Source organism: Heterocephalus glaber, unplaced genomic scaffold, assembly GCF_053883595.1.
Source record: "Heterocephalus glaber isolate CG9 unplaced genomic scaffold, H.glaber_assembly_v1.0 deba00001429, whole genome shotgun sequence".
Taxonomy (NCBI): Eukaryota; Metazoa; Chordata; class Mammalia; order Rodentia; family Bathyergidae; genus Heterocephalus; species Heterocephalus glaber.
Genome location: NW_028258294.1, coordinates 23,529,123 through 23,554,640, shown reverse-complemented (window position 1 = coordinate 23,554,640; position 25,518 = coordinate 23,529,123). Strand labels below are relative to the sequence as shown.

General features: G+C 39.4%; 1 protein-coding gene across 1 annotated transcript in view; it reads left to right on the top strand.

Moving 5' to 3' along the window:
- Slc35f2 (solute carrier family 35 member F2) overlaps positions 1-25,518 on the top strand; it is a 54,365-nt gene that overhangs the window by 8,628 nt on the left and 20,219 nt on the right. The window contains exon 2 of the mRNA XM_004856507.4: positions 24,725-24,900. Coding sequence (XP_004856564.1) covers positions 24,725-24,900 — 176 coding nt within the window. The remainder of the gene's footprint in view (positions 1-24,724; positions 24,901-25,518) is intronic.

Here is a 25,518-nt window from a genome sequence, read left to right as displayed (position 1 = left end):
GAGGTTTTGTTCATAAAATCTTTTCCTACACCAATGTCTTTAAGGGTTCTACCTAACCTCTGTTCCAACTGGTTCAGAGTTTCTATTTTAATATTTAGATCTTTAATCCATTTTGATTTTAGTTTAGTGCATGGTGAGAGATATAGGTCTAGTTTGAATCTTTGGCAAGTTGAAGCCCAATTTTTCCAGCACCATTTCTTAAAGAGGCTATCTTTCCTCCAGTGAGGGTGTTTGGCTCCTTTGTCGAAGATGAGATGGCTGAGTGTGTCTGGCGTTGTTTCTGCATCTTCTCATCTGTTCCACTGGTCCTCAGGTCTGTTTCTTTGCCAGTACCATGCTGGTTTTATCACAGTAGCTTTGTAGTGTAGTTGCAGGTTGGGGATTGGGATACCCCCTGCCATGCCTCTGTTACCTAGAATTGCTTTTGCTATTCTGGGTCACTTCTTCTTCCAAATGAATTTTTGGATTGTTTTCTCAAGGACCATGAAGTATGCTCCTGGAATCTCAATTGGAATTGCATTGAATCTATATAGCAGTTTTGGAAGTATGGCCATTTTCACTATATTAATCCTTCCTACCCAGGAGCAGGGGATGTCTGTCCATTTTCTGATATCATCTTCAATCTCTCTTTTCAGAATGCCATAGTTTTCAGAGAAGAGGTCTTTGATTTCTTTCGTTAGGATGATTCCTAGGTATTTCAGTTTTTTGGATGCTATTGTGAAAGGAATTATTTGCCCTGTTTCTCTCTCAGTGAGTCTGTCATTTGTGTAGAGGAAAGCTAATAATTTTTGTGTGTTGACTTTGTAACCAGCTACTTGACTGAATTTGGTTATTAAGTCTAGAAGACTTTTGGTGGAGTTCTTGGGGTCTTCTATATAGAGTATCATGTCATCTGCAAATAATGACAATTTGACTTCTTCATTTCCTATCTTTATTCCTTTTATTTCTTTCTCTTGTCTAATTGCCGTGGCTAATGTTTCCAGAACTATATTGAACAGGAGTGGTGATAGTGGACATCGTTGTCTTGTTCCTGATTTGAGTGTGAAGGATTTCAGTTTTTGACCATTTAGTATGATATTGGTTGTTAGTTTTTCATAGATGGCTTCTATCGGTTTGAGGTAGAGACCATCTATTCCAATTTTTTGTAGGGTTTTTATCATAAATGCATGTTGGATTTTGTCAAATGCTTTTTCTGCATCTATGGAGATAATCATATGGTTTTTGTCCTTGGCTCTATTGATATAGTGTATTACATTGATTGATTTGCATATATTGAACCATCCCTGCATCCCTGGGATGAATGCCACTTGATCAGGGTGTATGATCTTCTTGATGATCTTCTGCATTCTGTTTGCCAGTATCTTATTAAGGATTTTTGCATCTATGTTCATTAGTGAGATTGGCCTATAGTTCTCCTTTTTGGTTGGGTCTTTCTCTGCTTTGGGGATCAAGGTGATGGTTGCTTCCAGGAATGAATTTGGGAGTATTGCTTCCCTTTCAATTTCATTGAAGAGTTTAAACAGTAGTGGCAGCAGTTCCTCTCTAAATGTCTTGTAGAATTCAACAGTGAAGCCATCAGGGCCTGGGCTTTTTTAGTTGATAAGTTTTTAATTACATTTTCAATTTCATTGGTTGATATTGGGTTGTTCAGAATTTTTAGGTCTTCTTCATTCAATTTTGGTAATTCGTATGTATCTAGGAATCTGTCCATTTCTTCTGTATTGTCCATCTTATTGGCGTATAGGTTCTGGAAGTAGGTATTGATGATCCTCTGGATTTCTGCTGGGTCTGTTGTAATTTCATCCTTTTCATTCCTAATTGCATGGATTTGGGCCTTTTCTTTCCTTTTTCTGATAAGGTTGGCTAAGGGCTTATCAATTTTGTTGATTCTTTTGAAGAACCAACTTTTGGCTTCATTGATTTTTTTGTATTGTTCTTAGTCTCCACTGCATTGATTTCTCCTCTGATCTTTATAATTTCCTCCCTTGTATGAGCTCTGGGGTTGTCCTGTTCTTCTTTTTCTAGAAGCTTGAGGTTCAGCATCATGTTGTTTAATTGGGCTCATTCTGTTTTCCTAATATGCTTATTCACTGCTATGAATTTCCCTCGTAAGACTGATTTCATTTGTGTCCCATAGATTCCGATATGTTGTATTGTCATTGTCATTTAATTGAAGGAACTGTCTGATTTCTTCTTTAATTTGCTCTGTGACCCATTGGTTATTCAGAAGTGTGTTGTTCAATTTCCATGTGTTTATGAAATTTTTTGAGTTTCTTTTGCTATGGATCTCCAATTTCATCACACTATGGTCTGATAATATACAGGGGATAACTTCAATTCCTTTGCACTTACTTAAACATGTTCTGTGTGTGAGTATGTGGTCTATTTTGGAGAATGACCCATGTGCAGCTGAGAAGAATGTGTATTCTGATTTTGTGGGGTGGAAGACTCTGGAAACATCTGTTACGTTCATTTGTTCAAGAGTTCAATTGAGTTCTAGTATTTCATTACTTATTTTTTGTCTAGTCGATCTATCTATTTGTGACAGTGGGGTGTTGAGGTCCCCCACTACAATTGTATTAGTGCATATATGACTTTTCATGTCCGTTAGTATTTGTTTTATATAGTTGGGCACACTAGTGTTTGGTGCATAGATATTTATGATTGTCATCTCTTCCTCTTGGATTCTTCCCTTTACAAGGATGTAGTGTCCTTCTTCGTCTCTCTTCATCAGTGTTGGTTTGAAATCTACTTGATCTGCCAAGAGGATAGCTACTCCTGCTTTTTTTCAGGTTCCCGTCACATGGAGTATTGTTTTCTACCCTTTAACTTTCAGTCTATGAGTTTCCTTTTGAATGAAGTGTGTTTCTTGTATGCAGCATATTGTTGGATTTTGCTTCCTGACCCATTCTGCCAGTCAATTTCTTTTGATTGGTGAATTGAGACCATTACCATTGATGGTTATAACTGAAATGTATTGACTTGTCATTGCCATGACTTTTTCTTTTTGTTGGGTTCTCCCCCTTTCCATTTAATTTCTTGTCATGTCAGATGGGTTGATTCTGCTTTGCTTCCTGGGGTTGTGATCCTCAATGTCTGTTCCTAGGCTATTGTGTAAAATTCTTTTTGTGCTGGTTTGGTATTCACGAAGTTCCTAAGGTGGTCTTTGTCATGAAAGTATCTTATTTCTCCATCCATTTTGAAAGATAGTTTTGCAGGGTACATCAATCTGGGTTGGAAGCTGTTTTCTTTTAGGGCTTGGAATATGTCAATCCAAGCTTTTCTTGCCTTGATGGTTTGTGTTGAGAAGTCTGCTGTGATTCTGATGGGCTTTCCTTTGTATGTGATTTGTTTCTTTTCTCTAACTGCTTGTAGTACTTTGTTCTTCTGTTGATTTTCTGGAATCTTAACAATTATATGCCTATGTGTAGATATTTTTGATCAAGGCTATTTGGAGTCCTATATGCCTCACTTATCTGTATGTGAATTTCTTTTCCCCTGCTTGGGAAGTTTTCTGCCATTATTTCTGTGAAGAGATTTTTTATGTCATCTGCACTCTCTCCTGTTTTTTCATTGACTCCAATCAGTCTTATGTTATTCTTCTTTGCATCATCTAGCAGCTGCTGGATTGATTTCTCATGTTCTCTTATAATTTTGAAGCAATTTTTCTTTTCCTGGTCACTAATTGCAGTCTTATCTTCTATATCTGAAATTCTGTCCTCACATTGCCTCATTCTGCTGTGTAGACTTTCAATGGAGTTTTTCATCTTCTGGAAATCTATTTGCATGTGTTTTATGGGTTCCATTTGTTTTCTATGTTGGGATTCCATCATGTTCCTGAGCTCCTTTCTAGATTTATTAATCATGTCTTGTACTAGGAGCACAATTTCTCCTGTTATCTGAGAAATTATTTCTGATTTCATTTTTTCCAGATCCCCTTTTGTTGCCAGTTCAGTGGGTCCAGGTGGTTGAGTATCAGAGTGTTCCATCTCATTTCCCTTTGAGATTGCAGTTGGTGATCTGGAAGTCTGGCTTTGAGACTTATTTACATGTTTTCTCATATCATCTGGGGGGGTGGCTGTTGGCACCTGCACAGATTACCTCCTCTGAGCTGGGAGAGGTGGGACAGGGGCCGGGAGCAGTGGTAGGGATGGTCGACCTAAAGCCCTTTCCTGTGGTCTGGGAGCAGGGGGAGGGATGGTGGCTGGGAAGCCCCTTCCTCTGGACCAGGAGCAGTGGGATGGCGGCTCAGAAGCCCCTATCTCTGGGCTGGGAGCGGTGGGAGGGATGGTGGCCCAGAAGCCCCTTCCTGTGGGCCAGGAACGGCGGGACAGAAGGTGGCCCAAAAGCCCTTTCCTCTGGACTGGGAGAAGCGGGAGGGATGGTGGCTGGGAATCCCCTTCCTCTGGACCAGGAGCAGTGGGATGGCAGCTCAGAAGCCCCTACCTCTGGGCCGGGAGCAGCGAGACTCAGTACCATGGTCTGGTGGTCCGGTGTCCTCTGCGTCTTTGTAGTGTGGAACCAAGCGGCTGTACGGGGGGGGGGGGGGGCGTGGTTGTCCAGAGGATTGTTGCCAGGCCTCGGGCTGATTCTGCGTGTTCCGTGTGACTCGCGACCTCGGTGTAGGGCATGCGCATACCTGCCTGTCTGCGGCGGGCTCAAAAACCAGTGTTTAAGGAATAAATTGGTTCAGTTTCTTCTGTCCAAGTTCTTCCTGAGAACTTGAGGCTGGTTTCATGCTAGGTACAGTAGATCTTTCCAGGGGATTACGGGGACATTCCTGCCTCAGCAAACTTTAGGATATATTTGGGGAGAAGACCATTTCCTAAGCTTTTCACAGCAGTGTCAAGTGAGAGATAAAAATAACAATCAAGCTTTGTCGAGTAAGGCTTACTTTGTATACATCAAGCAACCACACTATTTATTGCAGGACCTTGGGAATGGAGTAACTTTCTGTAGTAAGCATTGTAGTACTATCCTTGCCAGCCTCATTTGGAACTTGTGGCAGATGAGGCACAGAGAGGTGAAGTAATTTTTGCTGACAGGATTGGCCACATAGCAATAAAGGATGCAACCAGGCTTCCCTCTGGGCAGTCTGATTCCAGAGTCTGTGCTCTTAACCACTGCGCTACCCTGCTTTTTGTGAGATAGATGGCAAACAGAAAAAAACAAACAAACCAGGCCTTGGCAGTCTCCCCCTGGGCTTTTTGTATCTCCAGGGAGGCCAGAAAGTTTACAAATCAGGACACATATAATGCATCTTCCTGGAAACTAATTTGCATTACTTCAGTTGCACGAAAGTAGATTAATCATAATTTCTGGTTCGTGACACACTCTCATTGTTGGTCTATGAATGGATGAATTAATTTTTTTACTGTAATAAGTTTCCATAAACCCACTACCAGTCCTAAATCTAGAGTATCTTTTAATTTTCACATGACTAGTTAGAGATTAAGTTGTCTGTGTATGTGTATTATTGATTGGCCTTCCCTGTTTTCACTTCTGTGAAGTATTAATATTCTGTGGAATATGTTTGGCACGTTATTTTTATATTAAACAGAATGCTCTATACACATTGCATTTATGTGAGTTTAAAAGTGCCACCTGAGAGTTGAAGAAATGGGGAGCTTGTCTCAGGTTTCTCACTAATGCTTGTTTACTTCTTGTCTGACAGTGGGAGTTCATTTGTAAAGTTCAGAGTAGTGAGGGTTGGCTGGCTGAAATTAGGAGTTGAAGCTGACGTAGGGAGATGTGAGACCTGTGGCGTGATGAAAGGCTGAAGAGGATACTATGACTCACAGAAAATCTCTCCAACGCCTCCACCTCACTCACTGAGACCGTCCTAGAGTTTTGTAGGTCAGGCTTTTACTCTTGTTTTCTTTGGGTTCCTGGTTGGTGTTTGATGAGTGCTTTATGTTGGTTCTTAGAGAAATCCAGCTTCCCACTGACATAGGAAAAATGAGGATTTATTACTGTACAGAATCAAGGAAATCTGGCTGCAGCTGCCAAACCACAGAGAGCAGGGAAGCCACTGGAGCCAGGAGCCCAAACCACACTGGGGTTCTGTCTCTGCATTTGGGCTCTGAGTTGACTATTGGCCTCATTCTTTTTTTTTTTCCCCCCAGTACTGGGCATGAATCCAGGGACGCTGTACCACTGAGCTGTACCCCTAGTCCTTTTTATGTTTTATTTTCAGACAGTCTTCCTAAATTGCCCAGGCTGGGCTTGAACTTGCAATCCTCCTGGCAAGCACGAGTAACTGGGATCACAGGCCTGCACCACCTTGCCTGGGTGGCTTCATTTTTCCAACAGCAGGCCAGGTGGTTGTCTTCATCTGAGGATTACATTTTATAGTTTAAAGCACAAAAAGCAAAAAGCAGATGAAAAGCTCAAGTTTTGAAAACTTTTATTTTGGTAATCCACAAGGAAATAAATTTAGATGTTACAACAGTTAAAAAAAATAGTCCTTCAAAATTTTTATTCCACCTCAATGGTCAGGGAGTATTAAGACTTAAAAAGTGTATGGGATGTGGCTTCTTGGTTGCCTGTTGAGAGCAGGGTTAGTCTGTTCTCCTGAGTTATTGGGTTAGATTGAGGTAAGCAGAGGGACGGTTGTGTATCTCTCTCAGGGACACAAAGTCTTGTAATCCAGATTTGAAACAGCAGTGGATTTTTCTGGTACCAGTTCTGTGCTTCTCACTGCCCCCTTTCAGCCTTCATGGCATCTACTCTTTCAGCCCACTTAGGATAGTTGCAGAGGAGTCTCTGGGAGGGAGGGTCCTGGAGGCAGAGGGTGCTCCTCCACACACTGCCCACAGTTTAGGGCTACCGTCTCAGGTTTGATCCTCCCTCCCCCAACCTAAGCTTTATGGTCAAGTTAATCTGACATACATGGAAAGAGAATAGGTGGTTTGGAAATATGTTTCACATTTTCTCATTCAAGCCAATCAAAAATAGGAGGACAAAGAAAGATATCATAGATTCTATGCTTTCTCCCGTATTTTCATCAGGATACTGCTTAACTGGAAAGGCAGTGTGGAGGCAAGGCATATGACTGTAATCCCAGCACTTGGAGGCTAAGGCAGAAGAATTGCAAGTTCAAGGACATTTTTTTTCATTTTACACTTTTTAAAATGTTTGCTTGTTTGAGACAGGGTCTCACTTACGTAGTTTAGGCTGGCCTTGAACTCTCTATGTAGCCCAGGCTGGCCTCCAACTTGCAGCAGTTCTCCTGTGTGAGCTACCATACCCAGCTCTCAAGGACAATTCAGTGAGACCCTATCTCAGAAAAGAAGAAAAGGACTGGAGATGTAGCTAAGCATGAAGGCCCTGGGTTCAATCCCCAGTAACACCAAAGCAAAATGAAATTGTAGAACATATCATCAAATAAGTTGTGCTAATCAGTGCTGATTGTTAGAGATGCAAGATAATTTATATCAATTGATCTCCCTATATACTAGTATAATCTTCATACTATATATTTTATTATTGTTATTATCAGAAAGACAGGGTATAGACCAGGAAAAATAAAAACTTACTAATTCTCTGACCTGGAATAAGTTACTTCTGAACAGCTGAAACTCAGTTTCTCAACAATGTAATTGTACAAATAATCCCTATCTCACAAGAGATTCTGTGAGGTATAAGTGAAATGTATAACACTTAGTATGATAACTAGCATCAATTTATTTTTATTAAGCCACTGCCTTCGTTAGGATATGATGAAAGTCTCAAATCAATGCAAGTAGCATTCTGGCAATGTAGCAGTGGTTACAAGTTGTGCTTCTGGAGCTACACTGCTTGGGTTATTTTCCAAGGTTTGTCATTTGCCAGCTGTGTGATATTGGGCAAATTGCTTAACCTCTCTGTGTCTCTAGCTACAGATAGCAACAATAATATACTACCTCATAGGATTGTTGGATTAAATGAACTAGGACTGTGAAATTATGACTGTGAGAGTAGTGCTTGGTGTAGAGTATACATTGCAATATGTATGAGATGTAATAGCTATTATTATTATCATCAGTTATCCCTACATGTTTTTGATAGCTATATGTATATAAGGAGGAGGAGATCAAAACATCCATAACACAGTTTCTGCATTTATAATTTGGTAAAGCAAAGGCGACACATAAAACATTACAAGTAGAATGTAGAAAGTGGGAAAAGAAGCCAGGTATGGTGGCGCACGTCTCTAATCCCAGCACTTGGGAGGCTGAGGCCAGAGAGTCTCTGTGAATTTGAGGCCAGCCTGTGCTATATAGTGAGTTCAAGGCCAGCAGGAACTACACAGTGAGACCTTGCCTCAAAAAAAAAAAAAAAAGAATGAGAAAAGAAGTAATAGCAAAATATCATAGGCACTTAGAGGTTATTGTGGTTCTTTTCTTACTGTCTTCATTCTCAGTTTTTTCCTTCTCAACATGACAGAATGGAAAGAGCACAGACAGGCTCTAGAGTCATATCTGGATTTTAATCCTGTGCTGCTATTTCTTTCTTTCTTTTTTTTTTCTTGGTACTGGGGATCAAACTCGGGTCCTTCCGCTTGCAAGGCAGGAGGTGGAACCACTGAGCTAAATCCCTGGCCCCTGTGCTGCTATTTATTTGCCACATGAACTTGGTTAAAAGACTTGAACTTTGGGAAAAAAAAAAAAAAGAAGACTTGAACTTTGGAAAAACAATCCCTGCTCTGCAGTGTCCTGTTTAAAATTCAGTAAGTTAATCTATGTGAGAGCTCAGTATGGTGGCTGGCACTTCCCCCTTCCTTTTACTGTTAGTGAAGGAATATTAACATGTTTCCCTTGTTTTCCTATCTAAGAGTCATGCAGGGCATAAGAAGAAATCATTGAATTTGCAATTTTAAGTTTTGTCATTTTGTCATTTTGCCATTTTGCATAAAAGTAGTTTCTGGCTTGATGGCATGATTTTCTTTTCTCCCTGGCAAATGATGAAAGTGTTTTAGCTGATGGTGGCTCCTGATAAGCTTTGTCTGCATTTATTTAATAGACTCTTTTATTTGATATGATTATCTTGTTACCAAAGAATTTCATTGAGATAAATGTAGTCATAACATTATGATTCAAGTATTGTTTTAAAGTATCTCACAAACTTTATTGATTTACTGTATTAGTTTGTTATTGCTATTCATAATAAATACCATAAATGTAGTGACAAAACAATACAAATTCATTATCTTACTGTTCTTAGGTCAGAAGGCGAATACAGGTCTCTGGGCCAAAATCAAAGTGTCAGTGTGGTTGCATTTTTTTCAAGTTCTGGGGGAATCAATTTCTTGGCCTTTTTCAGCTTTGAGAAGTCATCTGCATTCTTGGCTCATGACCTCTTTTCATCCTCTTTTGAACTTTATTGTTATTTTTAATCAGGACCTATGAGTCCAACTTGTTCTTTTGTTCTCTTTTGAACTTTAAAGCCAGCAGCTCGCTGACCATTCTGTAGTCACGTCTCCTTCTGACTACAGTCAGGAAAGGTTCTTTCTAATAAGGACTCCTGTGCTTAGATTAGGCCTACCTCAGAACCTATGATGATCTCCCCATCTCCAGCTTCCTTAACCTTAATCATATTTGCAAAGTCCCTTTGGCCCTGTAAGGTATCCTATTCATAGGGTTTGGAAAGGGCCTGGGTGTCTTTGGAAGGCCATTATTCTCCATTCCACATTTAGTGGTAGAACCTAAAAATGGTTCCAATAAAAAATAGCTTTAGAGTGCAAAGAAATGAGACTGCCCGGATGTTGGTAAAAATGTAGCAATAATTCATAAAATGTCAAGGAAACCTGTTCAGCTCTTTTTACACACAGCCTTTCACACATACTCAGTCTTTGAAATAATCAGCCAAGAATTGCTACTGACTGTTCATGTTGCACCAGAGATTAGATAACTGCTGGTTTCTTTGCATGAGCTGTATCTTCAGGCTGTAGTCAGCTGAAGGGTGCGTGTTCCCACTGCTGGGACAGAAGTTTCCCATACAACTTCTCTTAATTTGAACAACTTCTCTTGATTCTTCAAGTCTCAGATGAAATATCACTTCATTCATAAGGCCTTCCATGAAATCCCAGATTAGGTTAGATCCTAACCTACCTGTTCATCTTCCACCATAATGTTATTGGTGTTTCTTTACTGTTCTTTTTCACTGCTGTGTTACGAACTCCGTGAGGTCAAGAGCTCTATTTCTGTTTATCTAAGAGCCTGACACAGTGCTAGGATCCTGGTAGGTACAAAATGTATTGCTGAATTGGATTGGGCGTCATTAAGGAGATGATAATAAAAGTCACTGTGGGGTATTAAAGTTGCTTTCCAGGGTTAGACTCTTAACCACTAAGCAGGCAAGGAAAATTCTCACATATTCTGGCGTTGAGGTAGAAGCTTGCAATAGTATGTTGCTGCAAAGCCCTGTCCTGAAAAAGATACAAGAAAAATCTTGATGTGAGAGTTCCTGAGATAGATCAGCACTCAGACAAGGCTGAGTTTACCGGGGGTGTTCTGTCCTGTGCACAGAAGCAGTTACCTCCAAATACCTCTGGTGGCTTTTTGCTTTTTCTCCAGTTTCATCTCTCTGCGTGTGAGCGTGTGTGTGTTTTCAGGTTTTAACACATCGAATACTGGCCCCTTCAAATAGCATCCATTTGATGTTTTGCTTAACTCCAGTTTTCTAGAGGGTTTGATGTTGGTAGCTTCTATCTTATTGGCAGTGGGATGATGTGATGATATACAGTTGCCAGGCATTGCAGAAGGCTGTATATGTTCTAGTATGGACAATATTTATTAAACTGATTGGAGTGTGTTAGGATATGTTTGTATGCAAAATTCCAAGTAAAATTTAAAATGAGTATAACTCTATGATAACTGAGTCTTTAGTTATTGTGGAATATATTATATAGAATGGAAAAATTGTACTGAAGTAATATTCAGTGATCAGATGCAAGGTCAGGCATTTATTGAAAGAGATAGCATTAGTATGATTTAGCCTGTATTTTTTGCTATTTCATTCATTTTCATCAGCTATGTGGTAAGAGGAGAAGAAAAGGCTAGATCCTCTAATTTGCAGTTATTTTGACAGTCAGGTAGGGATGAAACTTGGCTAACAAAAGCACCTTATTTAGGTCCAGTGCGCTTGTATTTAGTATGTGATTCTGCAGTATTTTTTTTGGTACCGAGGATTGAACTTGGGTCCCTGAGCTTGAGCAGCAGGCGGCAAAACCACTGAGCTAAATCCCTGGCCCCAATTCTGACATTTTTGAATATCAGTTAGGTGACCATTTCACCTCTCCTTAGCCTCAGTTTCTTTGTCTGTAACACCACAGTGTTGGTCAATGGGTCAAAAATCAGGGTAAGGTTTATAGGAAAGTTTTTGTAACTTATGAGGCACTATAAAAAATAAAGTGTTCTGATGAGGTCCATTAGCATGAATGTAATAAATAAATAATATCTGATGATGATAGATGCCCAACTGCAAATTCAGGGAACTTTAAATCAGCAGTTTGGAAACCTTGAATGTCAACAGAAGATTACGGGGCCGGAGGGGGTTGGAGGAAAAATAAAAGAGGGAAAGTGAGCTGTGAATCTAGGATTTAAAATGAGGAGTCAAGGAGATGTTTTCTAATGATTACTGTTTTCTCTTACTCTCTCCTCTTTCCTCATTCTCTTAGGAATGAACAATAATTTTAAAAAACAGATTTCTCATTGTTCGGAGGCTTGGTACATACATAATGGATACATAAAATTACCAAAAAAAATCCCATTGTCCCACCCAAAGTCTCTGGGTCTTTCAAGGTTCAATCAGGTAATACGATGTATTCAAGTCATTGATTTCTTACCCCTTCCTCTAGTATCCTTGGTTCTAAGCCTTCTGTTCCCACACATTCAGAACAGAATGAAAACAGTTCCAGGAACTAATAGAGTTAGGAATGACCAGAGATTGAAGATTGAAGATTGTTTTAACTGAACATTTCCTGAGTTACAGTTAAAATGATTGGATGTAATTGGATGGGTTCCTTGCTGGATATTTCTCTAAAGTTCTATTGTATTGTTAAACAACACTACAAAATTGTTAGGCTTTTTTTTTTTTTTGGTACCGGGGATCGAACTCAGGACCTTGCGCACTTGAGAGTCAGGCGCCAGAAGCACTGAGCTAAATCCCCGGCCCATTACAAAATTGTTTTACTTTCCCCCCTCCTCTCATCTAAGAAGTACAATATGGCATATCATACTGTGAAGATCAGTAGAGAAAGAAATATTTTGCCAATATCAGGAAAGTTCTGTTCTGCTCCATTACTCTGTATAATAATTGTAAGTATAAGGAAATATAACTGGTATTATAATTGATGAATGATTTTTGGAAAAGCTTTTTTTCTTTTCTTTTCTTTTTGAGACAGGGCCTTGCTATGCAGCCCAGACTGGACTCAAACTCTTGGTGATCCTTCTGCCTCAGCTTCTTGAGTGCTGGGGTTACAGGCGTGTGTCACCATGCCTGGCTCAAAGCTTGGTTTGTTGCTTCATTAAATATCAGACTATGGTTCTGACAAGACTGCATGACTATGCTTCTGGCATTGTAGATAAGGCTAACATCTGAACCTCAGGATTCCTGTTCCTTACTGGAATTTTTCAGTTCTGTGTGTCCCAAGACCAAGATCCGTTCACTTGAGGGTGGCCAGGCTCTGGAGGAAGCAGCTCTGGTTGTTCAGACATAAATTTTATTTGAAAATGAATGGATTAATTTATGAAAGTTGTCACTGCTAAATTTGACAACTAGGCCCAGTGAAATCATTCCAACAGATAAACCTACATAAGAAACCTAAGATCTGAAGTTGCTTGGTAAATCAAAAACAAGGACAAAAGAAATGACATAACTTCCATTTTTTTTCTTTTTTTTTGTGGTACTGCAAATACTGAATCCAAGGCCTCATACATGTTAGGCAATCACTGTACCACTGAGCTACATTCCCAGTCCAACCTCCACTTCTTGAACTCTTTTCTTCCCCTCTTGATATCTGCCTTCCAAACACATACGAAGTCTTATTGTTGGAGAAGACTTTATAACTTGCCAGATTTACTTTTTCTAGAACTCTTATTGTATAGCAAAGCACATCACTATCGCTTTGTCCCATTTTACTATGGATTGTAACTTATTTTACATTTTGTATTTTTGTTTATTTTCATGTTTGCAGTTGCTGAGTTCAAACCCAGGGCCTTGCACATGCCAGGCAAATGCTCTATCCATTTAGCAACACCTCCAGCCTCTGCATTTTAATTTTTAAGTTGAATACTTAAAATTTGGGCTAACTCATTTCTAAGTAACACTATAAAATGATTTATTCTTATAACCCATTATAATTTCTTATAATCCATTTGCTGTAGGTGGGCTAATAGAGCCCTCTGAAACCCCAGCCTTCTTGGGCAGCGTTTTTTAACTTTTGTAGCAAGTCAGCCAGTTCATATTCATGCACATACAGGACAAAGAAGGATGACCATGACATTGTTTCTGCCTTCCAGGAGTCCACTACCTTGCTTGGGGAGTCCAACACATATACTACCCCAAATTATTTGACTCTGTATTAGATCATCAGACTTCAGGTTTTTCCTCCATCATGAAATCTTTTTATTATTATTTTTCCCAGCAATCCTATATTTTGAGAGATTTTAACACCTCAACCCCATCATTGCATTTGTTAAGTAATAATGAATTTATTTTTTCCTCTCTGTCTTTTAACTAATCGGACACTAGCACTTTTGATTAGCAAGAAAAAATGAGTGTTACCATGCTTGGTTGCTATAATTATAGCTGAAAGCAAATATGTGTTGTTTTCGTGGGTCGGAAAAACTGGACTGTGGGTAAATGTAAAATTTTTGTTAGGGTTTTAATAAAAACTTTATTGTGGGAACATTTAAATAAAAGTAAAGACAATCCCTTACTGTGGTTTCAGTAAATATCATCAGCTCATCTTATTTCATTTATATCTCTGTATTTCTTCCTTCTTGGATGTTCTTAAAATAAATCTCAGGCATCATATACTTTTATGCATAAATATTTCACAAGTCATCTCTAAAACATAAGGACTTTAAAAAGTCATAATATCATTATCTTGTCTAAAAATTAATAATTTCTTAATATCTAATAATCAATTCATATTAAAATTTCCTCAATCATCTCAAAATTTTTTAGATAGTTTGTTAAATCATGATGCAGGTAAGGCCCACACATTTTAATGAGTTATTATACCTATGTATCTTTCTCTCTGTAGGCTTCCCTCTATCACTTTTATTTTTTCGGTACTGGGGATTGAACTGCAGAGCCTTAAAACTGAGCTACATCTCCAGCCCTTTGTATTTGTTTATTTTATTTTGAGACTGGATCTTGCTAAGTTACTGAGGCTAGGCTTGAACTTGGGGTCCTCATGCCTCAGCCTCCTGAGTAGCTGGGATTATAGGTATGTGCCACCATGCTTAACCCTTTCTCACCTTTTTTGCTTGCAGTATTTATTTATTATTTATTTATTTTTGTGCTACTGGGGATTGAATGCAGGGCCTTCCACATGCAAGGCCAGTGCTCTGCTGTGGAGCTATCCCCCTGACACTTTTTATTTTATTTTAAGATAGATTCTTGCTAAATTGGCTAGGTGCTTGCAATTTATTTCTGAAGAGATAGTTTATTTGTCTTATGGAGTTTTCCACATTCTAGTTTTTGCTGATTTTTGTCTTACCACTAGTTTTACAGCATTTCCTTCTTAGGATAATGATTTAAAAAGTATAAAATTAGGATTCTTTTTAGCAACATGGCACTGAAAGTAAGGAAACTCCTGGCCCTTCCAAAGCTGAAGCCAAAGCAAAGGCCTTGAAGGCCAAGAAGTGTTGAAAGGCGTTCACAGCCACACATGCACACACATTGGAGGCCAAGAAATCCTCTGCCGTCCTAAAAAGGAGGACGGTGAGGGCTAAAGAAAAAATGACAGCAGAGACTTGTGTAATTTCAAAGTATATGGAAAGACAAGAACTCTCCGAGCTAGCCATCATTTACTGGGTACACACAATAATTGGAGGGAGTATTGGGTGACTTAGCGGGCAGCAGTGATCCTATGTTGATGCGAATCTCATGCTGATGATGGTGGAAAGGAGAGTATTCCTACTGCAGTAGGTGAGATGAGTTAAGCTGGTAAGGCATTTGTCCCTCCTCAGGTGAAACCTTTCCCATTTTGCATTACTGCTGGGTTCTCAAAGGACCAGGATGTCTTCAGCTGATGTAATCTTGCCCTTGAGCCCTTAGCATCATCCGACCACTGAGAGCTCAGCTGTGACTGGAGGCAAAAATGGAGTTATGTTTCCACATGCCATAGTCAGATCATGGGCAAGGCAACATTGGGCCTTAGACAGCTATAGTCATACTTTACTTATGAAATGATTTCCCCCCCAACTTTTGTAGAATAGCTCTCCACACACAAGATTACACATCCTCTACCTTCTGATGGCCCAAGGCAATGTGGCCGTGAAGCCAGCTCAGATGCACTTTGAAGAGCTTCCCCTGGGGAAACAAGCTTGGTCACTGTGCTGTCATCAGGGTTACCCTCACTGTGGATTAGCCCTTGAAGAAGATAGAAGACAGTGAAACACTTGTGTTCACTGTGCATGTCAAGGCCAGCAAGCACCGGACCAAGCAAGCTATGAAGCTACTCTGTGGCACTGATGTGTCCAGGTTATCACCCAGATCAGGTCTGATGGAGAGAAGAAGGCATATGCCTGCCTGCCTCTAGATTATGATGCTTTGGATATTGGGATCATCTAAACTTACTCCAGCTGGCTAATTCTAAACATACCCTTTTTCACTATTAAAAAAAAAAATAAAGCCAGGTGCCACATGTTTATAATCCCAGCTATTTAGGAGCTTGAGGAGGAGGATTGTAAATTCTAGGCCAGCCTCGGCAATTTAGTTAAAGCCCTCCTCAAAATAAAATAAAAGAAGACTGGGGTTGTAGCTCAGGGCTCCTTAGGTTCAGTCCCTAATGTCACACACACACACCCGCATGCGCGCACATGCACACACATACATGTACACACAAATACATAGGATTATAATGAAAACAAATTATATAGTTTAGTTATAAAATTATTAAAATAAAATGTGGCATATATTAATACATATGCTTATTTTCTTTAAAAATATGCTAGGAGCTTTTACATAGGTTATGTCAATTAACTCTTGAACCCAAAAAGATAGTTCATATCCATTTATTTATTTTATGTCCCTAAACATTGGACGTAGGGAGTGCTGGTAAGCTACATCCTCAGTCTCCACTTTAAAAAAAACCTATCTTTTATATTGAGGCAGGATCTTGCTGAGTTGCCCATGATGGCCTTGAACTTTTGATCCTCCTGCCTCAGCCTCCCAAATAGCTGAGATTATAGGTATGCACCACTACCACACAGAATTTATACCATATTTTCTTTATTCATTCATTGGTTGATAGGACATTTCTTAATTATTATGAATAATGCTGCAATAATCATGGGAGCACAGATGTGTCTTTGACATACTGATTTACTTTCCTTTAAATAGATACCCAATAGTTGGATTACTGGAAATATTTGAATCATAGGAATGTAGAGATGGAAATAAAATAGGTCATCTAAGCTGCTACTCAGTATATAAAGAAAAAGTACTTGTGATTAATTTTGAGCTTGTTTCTGATATAATTTTAAATGTTCAAGAAATAGAATTGGATAACTTATGTGCTAAGTATGAGGACTTGGTCTAAACGCATATCTTTTCAGATTTATAATAGGATTTTTTAATAGATGGGCTGGAAATTATAATCTCTGCTGAGAATTTACATGTGGCAGATGTGATGGACTCTAAAATTTCTACAAAGTAGCTGTGCTTCATAGACGTCTTCTAACTTTAATTCTAAATCCTGCTTTTAGCTGACAACATGTAACCTAGTGGCACAGATTTATTGAGACATAAAGAGAAGCAAATGTGTGCTATGCATTTAAACAATGCATTTTATTGAGTTTTAAAAAATCAAATAAAAAGGAGACAGTAATGTAATGGTTTGCCATCCTGATTGTGTCTTGAAATTCATTTAGGGGACTTTGAAAGTAGGCTGATGCTTGGGCCCTGGCTCCTAAGAAGCTGAATCAGTTGGTCTGGGCTGGAGTCTTGATGTCAGTGATGTTTTTTTGTTTTTTAAAGCTCCTAATGATTTATAAATGTACATCTGAGTAGAAGACTTTGTCTCCAAATTGAAGTTACAAATGTAGGAGTGCTAAAGAAATGAATGGGCCTCATCATTATCTATGATGTAAATATTGTGTAAAACTGCTGTTTGAATTAGGCAAAAACCCAGTCCTGATTTGTCCTTTCTAGTCTATGATCAAGTGTCTCATCCTCTGTGACCCTTGTCTTGGAAGGCTTAACACTTCTTTCTCTATAGTTGTAAGCCCCAAATTTATTTTAACTTTCCCATTTTATTGTCATTCTGTATTGTCAGGTCTGACTCCTCTAGACAGAAAGTCCTTGAGATGTTCAATAGTGGCAGATAGCCTGGCATGGTGCCACATGCCTGTAATACCAGCCCTCAGGAACTGAGGCAGGAGAATCGCCTGGAGTTCAAGGCCAGACTGGGCTACTTAGGGAGACCCCGTCCCAAAACAAAACACAAAAACAAAAAACAGTGGCAAATATCCTATGTACCAGACACTGTGTTTGTCATACAGGGTATAGTGTCCCTGACCTCTTGGAGCTTGGATCTTGATGGAAGAAGAGTCACAAGCAGTGTGATGGGTGCTGTGATTCAGGGATGTGGTGTTTTGCTAGGGGGCACAGCATGAGGTCACTAATCTGATCTGGTCTGGGGAGAAGATGTGGTTCTAGACTGGGAACTGAAGTTATAAATTCCTGGAGTTTGGCACATATTGCTTTTAACCCAGTACATAGCTGAAGAGTTTACTGACTGCATAAATGAGTAAAGGAGGGTGTAGTTTCACTGGAAAGCATAGGCATGAGTGTGTTTTGGAGTAGAAGAGCTACTAGGACATGTACTTTAGGTTTTCTGGAAGAAAGAAGGGGGAAATTTAAAATATGCCTTAAAATTGTTCCTTCTTTCATGTCTTAAAATTCTTAAATTAATGGGACACATCCAAACAGTAAGGTGGTTGGAAGCGCCTTACTATAGGGCCATTTTCTACCTGTTTTCTCACCTCTGCCCCAGCGATTCAGAGCACTTGTTTGCCTGCTGCCTATGACCTGGCTCCTGCTCTGCGAAGCCCCCTGGGGAAATGTGCTTTGTAGTTGGACCATATCCTGCCTTTGAAGTAAACTTCAGTGGAGGTTGTTTGAATAACTGACAGGATATATGCCCTGCTTAGATGTCCAGTTGCTTCTGGCAGCTTTCCTTAGACAGGAAAAAGATTTTGTTCAGTTTACCTCCAAACCAGGACCTTGTGGTGAATGCAAGTATGAATGTGAAGCCATAAGTAACAAAAATTGTTTTGAGGCCCTTGATGCCTTTCTTTACAAGTCTGAGTGTTTTTCTCATCTTTCTTCAATCCTCTCCCTCCCCCTTCTCTCTCCCTCTCTCTCCCCCTCCCTCCCTTGGTCACTCTCTTCCTCTTCCATTATAGATGAGGTCATTATGATTTGGAGCCAAGAGAAGTGCATTCCTGTAACTTTAAATCTCCATGCTCAATTTTTAACTCCCCTTTTTAAAAAGAAGATGGTTATACTTTATAGTTGGAGGACAGCTTGCTTAATTGTGCTATTTTAGAATGCAAATATGAGCTTTCTGGAGAAATTTTGTCAATTTGTGAACAGGGCTTAGTGCTCCCACACTTCTAATTCTCACTTATTTCCAATTTATAATTGCTTTCAAGTCCATTACGGCATGTGAAAAATGTTCAGACTTTGATTAGGTTATTGCTTGATTAGATTTTCTGTGCCTTGTGCTTTGGACATCCAACAGGGAAGCCATGTTACTGCTGGGAGAAGAGAGATCAGGTTGGCCCTCTTTCCTGACACCAAGGCAAGGTGGCAGGATGCTTTGCAGAAGAGATTTTCTAATATAAGCTGGGTTACGGAATCGTAATGGAGAGGTGTAAGACAGGGGAGAGAAAAATGTGAGGAAGGAGAGAGAGGAGGAAGAGATTAAGAAGGTGGGAAGATAACCAGCAGTGAGGCGTGACTTCAACTCTTATCCCAACCATGTTCTGTAGGAGGGATTTGAGGGGTTCTTGACATTCCTTCCTCTAGAAGGGTGGAGGCTCCTTCAGTTCCTTCCTTTTGGGAGTACCACACTAAACTACAGGAAGCAATGTAACCCTTTGAAGAGCAATCTAGCAAAACTAGTCAAGTGCAGATGCTTACGAACCAAGACCCACAGTTTCACTGTCACATATGTCTCCAAATAGCCATTAAATTTGTAGGGTATGCTGAATTTGCTGTACTTAGCAATAAAAGCAATGAGATGAAATATCTTCAGATGCCCTAGGTAGCTTCCATCATGATGGTAATCTTTTAAAATTTTTTTTTGATTTTCTGAGTCAGGGTCTCCCTATGTAGTTCAGGCTGGCCTCGAACTCGTGGTCATCCTCTTGCCTCAGCCTCCCAAGTGCTGGAATTACAGGTGTGCACCACTATGCCTGCCTCCTATCAGGTATGTCTAACCCAATTGTACTATTTTGCTGAAACAAAAACACATATGTACATGAGGGGACATATGCAAGAATGTTTGTAGAGGCATTGTTTAAAACAACAACAAATTGTAATAAAACTTAAATATTCATCCACAGTGGAATGGATAAAGTATGAAATATTTTTGTAGTGGAATACTATACAACTGTGAAAAGGAAGGAACTAGAACTAATGGATCAATACAGATGAGTCTCCCAAACCATGCTGATCAAAATAGGAAGTTGTGGAAGTATACATATAGAGTATACCATTTATATAAAATTTAAAAAGAAACAAAGTAATAGTAATGATTGCTTTAGGGATGCCTATATGAACATTAAATTAGTATAGAAATGCATAAGAATAATAAACACCAAGTTCTGGAAAGTAGTTGCCTTTCAGGAAGGCTCAGAGATGGGAGAGAATACAAAACGGTTATGTAGATGTTGCTAATATTGTATTTCTTAAGCTGCTTGGTTGTTATGGTTTGATCTAAAATGTCCTCAAAAGTCCCATGTATTCAGAGGTGGGGCTATTGGAAGGTGACTGGATCACAGGGCATTGTACTCATCAGTTGATTCGTCCATTGGTGAGTTCATAGCTCAGTGTGCTGCTAGGAGGAGGAGCCTGGGAGGAGGTGGTCCATGGTGGTCCATGGTGGTCCTTGCTCTGGAAGGGTGCATCTCTTGCTGTGGCTCTTCCCCTCTCTCTCTGCTTCCTGGCTACAGTGTGTTGAACAGCTCTCCTCTGCCCAGCCCTTCCTCCGTACTGTTTCTGCCTGGGAGCAAGGTGACTATGGACCGAAACCTGTGAAACCATGAGCCAAAATAAACCTCTCCTGAAATACTGTATTACATGCATACTGATTATGCTTATACAGTCAGCACTCCAAGTGTGTGGGCTCTGCATTCATGCATTCAACCATCTGCATTGTGAAAATGTTCAGGGAAAAGTTTGCCTCTGTACCAAATGTACATTTTTCTTATTCCTTAAACAATGCATTATGTACATAGTATTTGCATCATTGTGTTAGGTGTTATAAATAATCTAGTGGTGATTAAAGTATGCAGTAGAGGATGGGCATAGGTTGTCTATCTTATAAGAAATTTTTAAAATGAAAAATTAGATAAGCTGTAAGAGAGTAGTCCACGATAAGGTTGGAGAGCCAAGCAGAGGTCAGATGGTCGCAGCCTTGTTGGCCATTTCAAAATCAGGCTTTCATGTAAGGGCAAAGGAGAACTAGCCAAAGGCATTAGCTGGGGGAAGGACCCTGTTAGATTAACGCTCAGAACGTTGACTCTCTTTTGGAGTGGGGACTGGGTCTGGGGAGAGTGAGAGCGCAGAAGGAGAGGTGCTGCTACAACATTCTGCTTGTTGCACCACCTTCTCTTGGCTTCTCCGCTTCCTTCCTAGTTCTCCCCTGCCTCTCTGACGTGCCTTTTGTCTCTGCATCTATTTCCCCTTCCTTCATTAGTTTCTTAGATGTCACTGTGTCCTAGAGTGTTTCTTTTGTACCCTTTATTTTTCTTAACTTTTAGTCATATGCCTTAGTGATCTCATTTATATCCTCAAGTTCAACTGTCACCTTTATGCTCATGATTCCCACATTTATTTCTTCAACTCAGTCCTTTCTCCCAGCTCCTAACTGCATATTGGACATTTCTTCTCGGCTATCTAATAGTTAAACAAAATCCAGTGTGCCCCAAATGGAGCCGTTATCTTTTCTAAACCTGTATTTTTCTCTTCCCCTTGGGATCTTGACTAATCATATACTCTATCCAGTTGTCTCATACACAAATCTGGGTTTTGCTCTAGATTTCTTTGTCAACTTTCCTTTTAGTTGGTTTCCACGTTAGGAATAAGGCTAAGGTTTGGTGTGATGTACCCAGGGGTGTTCAAAACCTGTCTTGCTATTCCCTTCAGTGGTTCCTCGTTAGAAGATTTTGATGATTCTACCTCCAGCAAGATAACAACCTTGGAACATTTCATACATATCAGACACTTTTTGATATAGTTTTCATCTTCATCTGCTGTCACTTTTCTCTTACACTCTGTTCTGTAGCAACATCAACCTATTGGAAATTCCTGAATGTTCCTTATTGTTTTAGGGCTGATTTTACTTCTGCAGGGAATGCTTTTTCTTAACATGCCTGTCTGGTATAGTCTTGATGTTTGAACCCTTGTCTTGCTGTACGCTAATGACTAGTTACATGCTTGCTTTTTCCCTTAGACTCTAAGCATCTCAGGACGCAGGGTCCTTATTCATTTTTGTGTCTTTACAAAAATGGGAATCTTGGCACATGGTAGGTGTTCTACAGATGTGTTTAGGGTTGTCTTACACAGCAAGCTTCACCTTTTTCTTTTTACCCTTGTGCTAAGATTATTTGAGGTTAGTTGCAAATTCCTGAAACAAATGTTTCAGAGGAAAGAATATATTGTAAACTCAGAACAGTTGTTGTGTGTGTTGTCTGCTATTTTGGTGTTTCCACTTTGCATAAGCAACTTGGGACACAAATCACATGTTTAATAGCTGGATGTGTGCTGCAAACCTGTAATCTTAGCACTTGGGAGGCTGAGGTAGGAAGATGATTGTGAGTTCAAGGACAGCCTGAACTACATAGTAGGACTTCATTCATATCAGAAGCAAAGGACTGAACCAAACTAAACCAAAAATTATATGTTTAATGAATAAACTAAGTTTTTAAAAAATTAGAAAGGGATGACAGTATAAAGTTTTGAAACTAGAAGAAATATCAGGAGGCACCTAAAAGAATAATTATGTATTGTAATTTAGTAGAAATTTGGAAATCAAACTGGCTCTGGCTGTTCATTTGGCCTCTATAACATTGAGAATCTTGAATTGTATCAGTGGTTTCAACCTGGCTACCTGGGACAATTGCCAGGGGAATGAAAAGCATACCACCCCCTTGTGGTGTAAGATCAAACCCAGGGCTTTGCCTGTGCTGAACAAATGCTCTAGCACTGAGCTGTCACCATCTTAAAGCATGCCAATTTCTAGATCCCAACCTAGGTTAATTGGTCTCATTTGGGGCTTGGGAATCAGTATTTTATACTTTAAAAATTATTTAAATTTATTTTATACTTTTCTGGGTTTTTTTTGCTGCTGGGTTTGAACCCAAGGCCTGCTATGTGCTAGGCATGCACTCTGCCACTGGGCTGTGCCCACAGCAACCAGGATTTTTAAAACAGTTCTCTTGTTAGTTCTAGTGCGCACCAAAGTTGGAAAACCAGTGAATTCAATGAACTCTGAGGTTCATCAAACAATAAATTCACATTGTATCTGATTTTAAAAACTCTTAAAATTGTGCTGGGGATTAAATCCCCTTTGCATCGAGCTATATCCACAGCCTTTTCCCCTTTTATGAATTTTTAATTTCTTTTTAAAAATTTTGAGACAGGGTCTCGGTAAGTTGCTAAGTGGCCCAGACTGGGCTTTATCTTGCTTCTTGATTGTCTTCTTAACTTCAAGGAAATATTTATACAGTGAACACTTAACGTAAAAGTTTTAGCGTTCTCAGTTGTGATTCCTGATTCTCCCAAGAACTGTCCATCTTCATCATCTCTAAAATTTCTTCCCTTTTCCTTGCATAATTATAAAAAGTCGTCTTTATAAATCTTCAGGTTTTCACTTTTGCTGACTTCTGCTTATCTTATAAGTTTCCTTGATCTTTTAATAAAACAATAAAAACCCTGTGCTCAAAGCTGATATTTATTCTTCAGACTCTTTCTTATCCCTATTCTCCTCCCCACTCTCCATTGTTTCAAAAAAGAGATTTTCTGGGGCCAGGGATTTAGCTCAGTGGTTCTGGTGCCTGCCTTGCAAGTGCAAGGTTCTGAGTTCGATTTCCAGTACAAAAAAAAAGAAAGAAAAAGAGATTTTCATGTTTGATGTATTCCCTTGCTCACCTTCTTCTCACTCAGCCCATGGGAATCTAACTTTGGACATTCCCACTAATAAAAACTTTCCCTCCAAAGATCTACCAACCATACTGTTTTTCTCAAGCCATGTCACTTCTCCCCGTGGCTTGTAATCCTGTAGTATTGATGGTCTTTTGTTTTGTTTTTTGTTTTTTGAAACAGGGTCTCACTATGTAGTCTGGGGTGGCCTTGAACTTGCTATGTAGCCCAGGCTGCCCTCGTACTCAAAGTAATCCTTCTGCCTCAGCCTCAAATGCTGGGATTACAGGCATGTGCCACCACCCCTGGCTTGATCTTTTCTTTTTTAAACTGTTTTTCTATTCTTAGCTTCCTTGTTACGGAATTTTCAGAATTTCTTATTTTTCTCTGACTACTCCACCTCACTCAGAAAGTGGTGATCTGTCATATATTTGAGAATATACAGTGATTTCTTTATTTTTGTTCATTCAACAAATACTTACTGACAAAGTGCCAGTTATCTATTCCTATAATACAGATCAGCACAAACTTAGTGACTAACAACAACACGTGCACTTATTATCTCACTTTTTTTGTTTGTTTGTTTGTTTTTTTAGTACCAGGGGTTGAACTCAGGTCCTTGTGCTTGCAAGGCAGGCAGCGGAACCTCTGAACTAAATCCCTGGCCCTTATCTCACGGTTTTTATGGATCAGGAATCTGAGCATGTCTTAGCTCGCCTCCTGCTTCAGGGTTTCTTACATGGCCAAGTCATGGTGTTGGCCAGGGCTGGAGTCTCATGTGAAGAGTCCATTGGACCATGGTCTGTTTCTGAGCTCCATCAATGTAATGTGCAGCCAACCTCAAAAATCGCTTTCTACAAGGGCAGTGGAAGAAATCAAGTAGTTAGACTGAGAGGAGAAGAAACTGTTAAATGTTTACTGAAAATGGGGAAGGGGTCGGAAATGTAAAAGAGAATACAAATATAGACTCCCACCCAATAATTTAATATTCGTGCACATGAAGTAAGCAATAAAATGAAATAAATAACCTTTTGGTATAATTAGCATTTCTTTTTGTGTTTAGCACAAAAGTGTGTGTGTGTGTGTGTGTGTTTTACTTGTGTAACTTACAGGTTATTCCAATTTCTTTATTTTCTAGGCATATTTTGAAAACAATTGCTCTGGGACAGATGTTGTCCTTGTGTATTTGTGGGACAGCTATCACCAGCCAGTATTTGGCAGAAAAGTACAAGGTGAACACCCCTATGTTTCAGAGCTTTCTCAACTATTGCTTACTGTTCCTGATTTACACAGTGATGCTGGCTTTTCAATCAGGTATGTCAAATATGTGCGAATTACCTTTTCAACAAAATTATAAAAATGTTTGAATTTTTTAGACATTTAAAAATAAAACACAGGGAAAAGCTAAAAACTGAAAGCTGTACTTATAAAAGTTATCTAGAAAGGCATGATACCTCTAAATTCTATGAAAGTTGTGACTAGAAGTTTATGTGTAACTCTCTGAAAGTGTTGATTAAAATAAACTAAGTACCATGAACTGTTTGTGACAGAGTAGACAATCAAAAAAGTGTAAATGTTAAGTTTTATTTTTTTCTACCTTCTTCTTGATATAATTAAGAGATAATATTAAAAATACTTAGGGCTGGGGATTTAGATCAGTGGTTCCTCAAGGTTCCGAATTCAATCCCCGGTACAAAAAAGAAAAGAAAAAAAAACTTGAAAAGACAAGAACATCACTCTCCAAAATATGTATTTCCAACTAAGTGGAAAATACTGAGTGGAACATGGATACAAGTAGATCAAATCTTGGTTTGTTTGTTTTTGTTTTTAACAGTACTGGGGATTGAACCTAGGGTCTTGTGCCTGTGAATCAAGTGCTGTACCACTGAGCTACATCCCCAGCCCCTAAATGTAGGGTTTGAGAGTAACAAA